The following is a 10,276-nucleotide window of genomic DNA, read 5'->3' as shown; positions in this document are numbered from 1 at the left end:
CCGCGTAACTGATATTATTAAAACAGACTCCATCCACATGACACCCGACGTGGCAGCTGCTGAGCGCGACAATCAGTTCGTCCATGTAAATGTTGAAGAGCGTAGGCGAGCTTAGACCCCCCTGTCGCACCCCGCACTCCAAACTGAAATCGTCCGACAGCATTTCTGACCATCTCACATTGTTGACCTGGTTTGCGTACCAATACTAAAAAATACGAATAAGTTCAGCAGGCAAATTTATTTGTGCAAGTTTCCTCCATAAGATGTTATAAGAGACCAGGTCAAATGCTTTCGATAGGTCAAGGAAACAAGCGTAAACAGGCGTGTGACGATCCGTGTAGTATCTGACGGCATGCTTTAAACACGCAATAGCACTCTCTGTTGAGACTTTCGGTCTGAAACCAAACTGATTTTGATGAGAATATTTACGTACCTACTTATTAAGTTGAAAGTTCAGCATACCATCAAAAATCCGCGCTATGGCCGTGGCCAGCGGGATAGGACGGTAGGTACTTAATTACTTTTGTCTGCAATGTCTCCGGTTTTATTCTTAACAACGGGTACCACAACCGATCTCACTAGCTCTTTTGGCAAGTATGAGTGACCTACGCAGAATGTAAAAAGCATTGCCAGGATACGTGGCACTCACTTGCACTCACTTCTTGTGGGTCAGTGTCCAAGAGGACGAAGGATGAAGTAGTCCAATTGGGCAAGTAATCACTCTTTGTATTAGCTTCTCAATATCGTGTTCTTTGTTCTTAAAATGTATTATCTCTGTCTGTCAGTTATCTATCGTTATATATCGCTTAAACTGCTGAATTTATTTGAAAAGAATATGGTATTTAGATAATAATAATAATAATAATAATGGTATTTAGATAGTTTGAGACCTTGGGAGGGCATAAGATCCCGGAAAGTGGCATAGATCCTGTGGGATACTAGTAGTGTTAAGCGAGTTCTTTGTTGGTTTTTATGTGAGGGTTTGTTGCAATTTTTACTCAGTTACTGTTCAGATCTTTAATGAACGATGGTTCAGCACTTAAGAGCGTTTTTGATTGTGAAAATATTATTCGCAGAATAAAATACAAGACAAAAGTAGTATCTAAAACATGAAAATTTAAGTGATTGTTGGTAAGTACCATTTTTAAAACACATTTCAGCTGTTAATGTCATATCCATATTAATTACTTAGTATGTAAATATGCATTGGCTTGTTTGCTTCCACAGTTCTCTTTTGTTAATAAATAAGGATGTTGCTAGCAAGTGTAATTTCTAAAAATAAAGTTTGGCCTACATAAATCATGTAAATTTATTTTTCGACGCCTGTTTTCGTTGCGAAAAATTGATTTTTCTTTGTAAATAATACCTAGGTACTGAATAGAATTAAGTTAAGTTTTATGTAACAACAAAAAAAAAACAATATTTTGCAATGAAAACGCAGAAAAATAATAATACTTAAGAGTAAGAATACTTTTAAACATAAATACAATACAATACAATACAAAGACTCTTTATTGTACACCAGACATAGTAAGCGATACAGAAAAACAGATACACAGAGAAAAAATTACAAGGTGAGCAATAAAGAACACTTTTAAACACACACACACACACACACACACACACACACACACACACACACACACACACGCACGCACGCACGCACGCACGCACGCACACACACACACACACACAGGGGAGCTTGGTTAGTACTACATATAACTACAAGCCAAATTACTGGCATTCATTCAGTAATATCATTTTATTGTAAATTAATAAGCCCAAATTGAATTTAAATTGTAACTAGCCTGTTGCCGTGACTCCGTTCTGCGTAGAAATCGTTAATCACATCACTGTCCTATTCTCTGTTCCTCTATTCTCTTTCCAACTATTCTCTGTTCTTTCCCGGGATTGAAACTATCTGTATACCAAATTTCATCTAAATCGGTTCAGCGTTTAGACGTGATTTGGTAATAAACAAACATACTTACAAACTTTCGCATTTATAATATAGGATAAATAGGAGTAAAATTAAATAAAAGAAGCGAAATCTAGTCTGTATTAGGTATTAGGACCAAAGTTTAATCTCAAATCTCAAAACAGTAAAATACGACTTAGTGACTTTTCACTCTACGGGGACGATTTATTTAATTTTAAATACAAATGACCATTATTTCCTATGACCTACGAGTATTATCAAACTTGTCAATTTTACCATGGGACAAGATTCCATTTTTGCCGATATTCAGGATAGACAGTTTTTGAATAGAATATAATAGATTCAATTTATTTGGTGTAAAAAAGTTTCTAGAAATCTTAAATCTAAATATAACAGTAGTTAACAGTGCACCAACATGGATGCCACTCAGCAAATGCCGATGTCTGAATTACTTCAGTCATGGCGCTTGTTTTCAGGGCAACCAAGGATACAACAGAATTATTAATATATAATTCTTTGTTGATGTATTTCAAATTAGTATTTTTCTGCTTGGACGAGTCGGAAGTATAATTTCGAGCTGTTGATTTTCTATTTGTACTCAACGACAGTAAATCTTAGTACCTACTGAAGCAAAAGTAAAAACCTAACCATAAAAGTTTCATTTCTAATAGAAGCGTTTTTTGCTGACTGTACTTTTTGTTGACTGTATTTGCATTGTCACCTAAACTACATTTGTATACCAAATTTCAAGTCGATACAAACCGCTGAAGAGTTCCGTCCTGCGGAGACAATCCTGGCTGGACTATCAGGATGTCACTACAAGATTATTGTATTGTCACGCAATTTACATAAGTGTTCCAAATTTCAAGTCAATCCGACTACTTGAAGTTGGTCAAATTTAACTTGCAAGATTTGATTACAGACAGACACAACGGGACAGGTGAAACTAAATAAAAGCTTGTATAATAGTGCGGTATATTGCTACTTTCCTTCACGTAGGTATTTTGCCACAGCCATTATTACCGTGGCTATATTGAAGCTGTGTTTGCATTTGCCTTAATTAATGTTAATTGTACACTTCCACCTGTAGCTATATAAGAGCATGTAAGTTTAAAGTTAGACTAATTTCAACTTGTGCCTGATTCGCCATGGATATTCTATCTTCGACTCTGAACAACGCTGTCAACTTCAATCCAGCGACGACGATCGATTCTGTCGTCAGCTCCTTGCAGCTCTTGGCCACAGTAGCGTCTATCGCAAATGTCAGTTGGCCAGAAAATAGTCCAGTTAAAGGTAAACCAACATTAACTTCAGCCTATGCTACATTTCCACTGTTGGGTCATTTATTGGAGCGTTTATTTTATTTGATTTACGTGGCCACATTTTTGTTGACATGGTAAAAGATTCTGTTACAGTTTCCCAATGCAAAATAGAAGGAGTGCAGGATGTCTAAAAAAATTTCAAAAGCATCATCAAGCTCTACAGCACATTAATAAAAATGTGACCATGAAAACTGAAGCGGTTGAAATGCTCGAATAAAGATTCCATTTCCACCAGAGATGTGCGAGGATCTGTTGCGAGGAATGTGATTTTCTTGAACCTACAGAAACGTTTCATTTACCTCGCCTCGCTCCGCTCAGCTGTTTCCACTAGAGATGTGCTGTGCGAGGATAGGTAAATGAAGCGTTTCTATTGGTTAATGAAAAACACATCCTTGCACATCTCTGGTTGAAACTCAACCTAATTCCACGTTTATGCTGAAACGTCTACGGTTCCAGATGGTGACCACTTCGACATCGTCATCGTGGGTGCCGGCACGGCGGGCTCTGTAATGGCTCGACGATTGTCAGAGGTGTCAGACTGGCGAGTGCTGGTGATCGAAGCTGGCTCCGACCCTCCTCCCGCTAGCGTGGTGAGTTTTAAATAAAGCAGCTTATACGATTAATGGTGCGTTTAATGCAATGCGTGATGCGTAAACAGAATTTGCTGAGCTGTTCAGAGAGAACGCTTCCAGCATCATCGCGCCTTGCCCAAAACGACTTCTTTATTTTTTTTTGTGTACAGTAATTTTAGGATAGTTAACAATACCTCGTTGAGTTTCTTGCCGGATTCTTCTCAGCAGAGGTTTTTCCGAACCGGTGGTAGATTTTTTTTTTGACGTTCATAAGTGCTTGTTATGGCCTAAATTGAATAAAGATATTTTGACTTTGACTTTGAATAGGGTTCCGCTTATCACCCTAAAAAAGGTGACCGAGATCTTTTATACGCAGATACCAGGACTCTGGCCACTGGCAACACATAGCCCTTACGACTGGGATTTCGTTTCCGAAGTTGACGATTGTACATCGCACGCGCTACATGGGAAAAGGACGGCACATACGAGAGGCAAAGTACTTGGCGGGAGCTCTGCCATCAGTCACTTAGTAGTACAAAGGTAAAACAATGTTTAACATTTTGAAAAGATACATAGTTAAGTAACCTTTGCACGCGCATCGCTCTAGTGGTTTACTATCTATATTCCGAACATTGTTACTACTAATTTTATGTGTGGAAAACAAAATTATTTATATGATTAACGACTCTAGAGGCGAAGTTCACGGAGCTCCGCAAAGCGAAGCGGAGCTCCTATCCCGACTAGTTGACAAAAAACTGACCTAACATAACCTATAGTTGAGCAACACAAACCTGGGTTTTCTTTAGTAATAAATTTTTTAAACTAAACAAATATAGACCAAAAGTGCTCTAGGGAAAAAATGTACTTATGCGAAAAAATAGGTATACCATACAATATAATATACCAAACAATTTCGACCAAAAGGTTTTAGGACAAAAAATTTTAGACCTTGCGAAGGGTACCCGTAAATTAATTAAGCCTAAATTGAATTTTGCCTCTTACAAATTAGAATGTTGTCTGAATTTTGAAGACCAAAACTTATTTCAGGTGGATATTAAAAATGATATATTTTCTGAGTCTATACGTAAATACAAATGGTCATTGTTTTTTAAGACCTTTATCAAATTTGTTAAATTTATTATGGGAGAAGATTACCTTTTTGACGATATCCAGGGTGGAAAGTTTTCCTTGCTGATACTTGATTGATATTATATATATATATTTGAGTTGTTGTTTGAATTATCATTCTTTTTTATATTTTATTTACAGTGAAAGCATTCTACACTACGACTGAGTGACGAACGTAGATATAGTTAGTGTTTAGTTTTGTAAGTAAGGGACCCCATACATCCCTGTATTTTATTTACTTTTTCCTTATTGTATACTTTATTTTTGTATTTTTTAATTATTTTTTAAAAAATTACAAATTCTTCTTGGCAAATGGTTTTCCGAAAGCGCTGGTATTTTAAAAATGCAACCTAAATTGAATGCAATAATTGTTAAATGTTTGTAACACGCTACTTTCACGATCTTTACGTGTTTGAATTGATTTTTCGTAGAATTCTATTTGCAAATTTTTGAATTTAAAATCAACCTAGATAGTCATAATTCGTACCTGAAGATATATAGATTGTTTCCGCGGGATGGGAATAAGTAAATTCAATAGAAAACCACACTGTCCGCGATTAAATTGAAACAGGTTTCCATTATTTCAGGTATCGATTTTTAAAAAACTTTCACTAATAGATTTTTTTAAATCACCTCAGTTTTCCCAGAGATTCCTCCAAACAAACAAACAAAGAAGCAGACAAAGTTAAATATTTCCTTATCCCATGGGAATTTCGAAAAATCCTTACTTAGTGCACTTCTATTATACTTTATCTACATGTGTGCCAAATTCAGGTCTGTAAAATTTGTATTTTAACTACGCGTCGTCTGTCAGTCAGTCAGCCTGTCACAGTATACTGTTTTATAGGTATGGATAAATTTTGTTACGTAATGAGTTGATTGGTTTGGTGTAGGTACTTAATGTGTCCTCCTAACCGTTAAGGAGTTATACCTTCTATCATCAGCTCACCTGAATAAACAGAAAGAATACAACTAAAGGTGTACCTATACATGCATATGATATTTAAAGAAACTTCATCTAACTCCTAACCGTTAAGGAGTTTAACCTTCCATCATCAGCTCATCCATGAGATAACTGAGACGAAATACTTAAATAACTCGAGATAATTATATAAAAAACGTAATGCGTGCCTACAAAATTTGAGGGTTGCCCTCGATTCCCTGAGACCGTCATCAGATTCCGATTTTGACAATGGGACTACCTCAGGAGTAGATATTAATTCGAAAAAATTATTTAAAACGGAAATTGAAATAACTACATAAATAATATATATAGCGGAATGCATAACCTCCTCATTTTTTTGAAGTCGGTTAAAGATTTTGCAGCGTATGCAGTATAAATTTTGAATTTTGAAATTTCAGCTTTCTAACCAGTAAAGAAAATCCTTCGAATAAAAAATCATTTTAAAAATGGACACATTGAGTGAGAAATCAGTAAACAAACATAAATAAATATATATAGCGGAACGCAGTCCTCCTTTTTTAAAGCTTTTTGCAGCGGTGCAGTATAAACTTTTGAATTTTGAAATTTCAGCTTTCTACAACCAGTAAACGCAAAATCCTGTTTTTTTCCCGTTCCCATAAGAATTTTGAGAAATGCTCTCTCAATGCTCCCCTACACTCCCAAGGAACCCACTTGCCAAGTTTCAGCTTTCTACGACCAGTAAAACGAAAAATCCCGTTTTTCCCCGTTCTCGTGTGAATTTTGGAAAGTCCTCTCTCAATGCTCTCTACATTTCCCAAGCAACCTACATGCCGAATTCAGCTTTCTACCAGTAAAAGAAAAGTCCTTTTTTTTTCCCTTTCCCGTGAATTTCGGGAAATCAGATTTCCTTTGTAGCTATCTACATCCCAAGGAACCTAAATGCCAAATTTCAGTTATTATTTTTCCGTTCCCGTGGGAATTTTGGAAAGCCCTCTTTAACGCTCCTCTACACTCCCCAAACAATCTTCATGCCGAATTTCAGCTTTCTAGGACCAGTAAAACGAAAATGGATTCCGTTAAACTGAATATAAATCCCGTTTATTCCTTATCCCGTGAAATTTCCCAAATACTTAATACTGTTTTTTTATCATTATAATCACCTACTTATATGCCAAATTTGAAGTCTAGTACTAATTATAGTTCATAGGATTCATGAAACTGAATATATAAATTCCGTTTTTTCCTTATCCCGTAGGAATTTCCACAAATCCTGAAATCGATTTTTTGATTAATGTAATACCTACTTGTGAATCAAATTTGAAGAGTCTAGTTATTATAGTTACTGAGATAGGGTCACTCGGAATCGAATATATAAATCCCGTTTTTTCCCGTTTCCGTAAGAATTTCCAAAAATCTCCAAATTATTGGATGCTAACATTGTATAAGGTATCTATGTGCAAAGTTTTAAGTCTCTAGGTCCAGTGGTTTCGGCTGTGCGTTGATATATCAACGATTGGTTTTTGATTGACTCTGTCACCACATTACCCCCTTTAGGGGTTGAATTCTCAAAAAACCTGAAACAGTGTTTACTTATTTATTGTTAAGAGTACTCCTGTGAAGTTTCGAATAAAATAGTCTAACTAATCTTGTTTCCCCATACTAATTTGGACCCCCATTTCACCCCTTAGAGGGTGAATTTTGAAAAATCCTTTCTTAGTGCACCCCTAGACCTTAAAAGTAACCTACGTGCTAAATTTGGAATCCCTAGGTCCAGCGGTTTGAGCTGTGCGTTGATACATCAGTCAATCACTTTTGCCTTTTATATATATAGATTAATTTGAAATTTGAAATTTGAATGAGTTGTTAATTTTCCATTTGTACTTAATGACAGTAAACTTCTCGCGTAAATCATTAGATCTGGCAGTTGAATTAAAATTCTGGTGTTTTTTTTTCAATTCCCATGATTCCTAAAAATTATATTGTGGTCTTTATTGGCGTTATATGACGAACCGAACACCCATACAAACATCATAACTTCAGTGCGTATTCTCGTATTCTAGACTAAAAATAATTATTGAATGAAATTAATTTTCTTTTTCAGGGGTTCAAAACTAGATTTCGATGAATGGGTTAAAGCTGGCCACACTAACTGGAATTGGGAATCTGTGCTCAAGTATTTCAAGAAAGCAGAAAACATGCTCGATAAAAAACTGGTCAACGGACCAACATCAAAATACCACTGCGATAAAGGTCCATTCAGTGTTAAACCTCAAAGTAAAAATAAACTATTTGTAGAAAAAAATGGAAGACTGCTCAAGGGCTACTCAGAACTTGGAATGCATATACTTGAAGATCCGTTCGTACCAATCCCTAATGGCACTGGAGAATTGTATTTAAATATCAAAGACGATAAAGAACATAGCAGGAGAGCTAGTACTGCCGAAGAATATTTACTTCCGATAAAAGACAAGAGTAACTTTCATATCCTCAAAGAAGCTCAAGTCATTAAAATACTGACAAATGACAATAAAGAAGCTATAGGGGTTAGAGTAGCTACGCATTTTGGTAAAGTTAATGTATTTGCAGATGCCGAAGTGATAATTTGTGCTGGTGTGTTTAATTCAGCTAAATTATTATTGTTGTCTGGTATAGGTCCTAAAAAAGACTTAAAGGGTCTAGGTATCCCTCTAGTTCAAGATTTACCAGTTGGTGAAAATTTACAGGACCATGTGTGTGTTGCTGTTGTTTTGTCTGGGCAAAGTAATGTATTATCTGCATTGGATACAGCGGTATCTCTCACTGAATTGTCATCATTTCCACTTCCTAACGTTTCTGGTTTTTTCTCCTCATCTACAGGAACTCTAGATTTACAACATTTCACTGCATTATTTGGTACTCTATCGCCACTTTTCTTTTATGTGCTTACAGTAAATTACAATTACAATTTAGAAGTTTCGACATCTTACTACCTAACTGACCCTGAAAAAGAAAAGATTGCTTCTTTTGCAATGCTGAATACACCAAAGTCTAGAGGTAGGGTGACTCTTCGCAGTACTGATCCATTTGATTCTCCGAAGATCTTTAACAATTATTTCTCCGATGAAAATGATTTAGAGAGAATGATTGAAGCTGTTAAGAAGATCAAAGAACTGGAAAATGTTCCAGAATACTCTGATGTTGGTGGTCGGTTTATCAGACCACCGCTCCCGGAATGTGATGATTTGGATTATCAGAGTCATAGTTACTGGGCATGTTACGTCAAAAACATGGCCACTACCATCTTCAACCCTGCCAGTACTTGTGCTATGGGCTTGGTTGTTGATGATAATTTAAAGGTTAAAGGAATGAAGAAGCTAAGAGTTGTAGACGATAGTGTAATACCTTTTGTGCCGAGGGGACACCAGCTATGATAACAATCATGATAGCTGAGAAGGCAGCCGATATAATAAAAAAAGAACACGGTAAGACTGAAGGATTAGAACATTTCCCTTGTCACTAAACAGAAATAAGTTTTTTTTTTTATTAAAATTATACATTCGATTTATAATGGTTTTCGTAAGTTATAACTAGCCCTGAACACGATTATACTGGACTAATGGGAATAAACATATTCATTATTATTTTACTTATTTTCTCCCGCTCCCGATCCAAAGCAGCCTGAGACCGTGTTATAGGTAATATTGTTTATGTTTTCAATTAATAAAAAGTAATAAAAACTTAGTCTTGTTTTTTGACGATTTCTATTCAAATTGCGCTTAGGTGTGTTACGATTCATTAATTACTCCATATAAATATTCATATACTACCCAAAAGAAAATAGAGGCCGTGAGTTTATAATACAGAAACACCAATAAATTATATAATTCTTTATAACATTTCTTGTCTAAAAATGGTTTTAATGATACAAGATAATACAATATAATTCATTCTGAGGGGAGGCCTGTGCCCTGCAGTGGGACGTATATAGGCTGGGATGATGATGATGATGATGATGATGAATACAATACAAACGTGTGTAATGTTTGTCATAAGAACGATTTGAAAATTTTCATTTCCTATAACACAAATATCAGAATTTCAATCTATCGAAATATTGAGAATGTATAAAAACAATATGCATATAAACAAATTGCCGAATTTGTCAAACCATATTATTCAATTAGCATAATTGTCTTATGCATATTAAAGTACTGTATAACAGTCATAATTTATCAAAGTTCAAATTTTTTTATACAAACATCGTGGATAATGATCGAAAAGTATAAAACACCTGGCAAAAATCCAACAGCAAAGATAATTTTGTGAAGCAATTTTATCTGGGCTGCTATAAAAAAAAAAACACCTAACATCGAAGGCTAAGGCGGGAGCTACGCTCCGCTTCGCTACTGCC

The 10,276-nt window shown here is 35.6% G+C and overlaps 1 protein-coding gene across 1 annotated transcript; it reads left to right on the top strand.

Annotated features, from left to right (window-relative positions):
* The first annotated feature begins 3,081 nt into the window (after window positions 1-3,081).
* Window positions 3,082-9,506, top strand: LOC141441570 (ecdysone oxidase-like). The gene is given in 5 exon segments (XM_074106343.1): window positions 3,082-3,232; window positions 3,718-3,851; window positions 4,210-4,373; window positions 7,988-9,276; window positions 9,279-9,506. Coding segments are annotated over 5 exon segments (1,839 nt in total). The 5' UTR covers window positions 3,082-3,087; the 3' UTR covers window positions 9,386-9,506.
* Window positions 9,507-10,276: the final 770 nt, after the last annotated feature.

This window comes from Choristoneura fumiferana, chromosome 24 (genome assembly GCF_025370935.1).
Source record: "Choristoneura fumiferana chromosome 24, NRCan_CFum_1, whole genome shotgun sequence".
In the NCBI taxonomy this organism is placed as follows: Eukaryota; Metazoa; Arthropoda; class Insecta; order Lepidoptera; family Tortricidae; genus Choristoneura; species Choristoneura fumiferana.
This window is presented reverse-complemented; position numbering and strand designations above follow the sequence as displayed.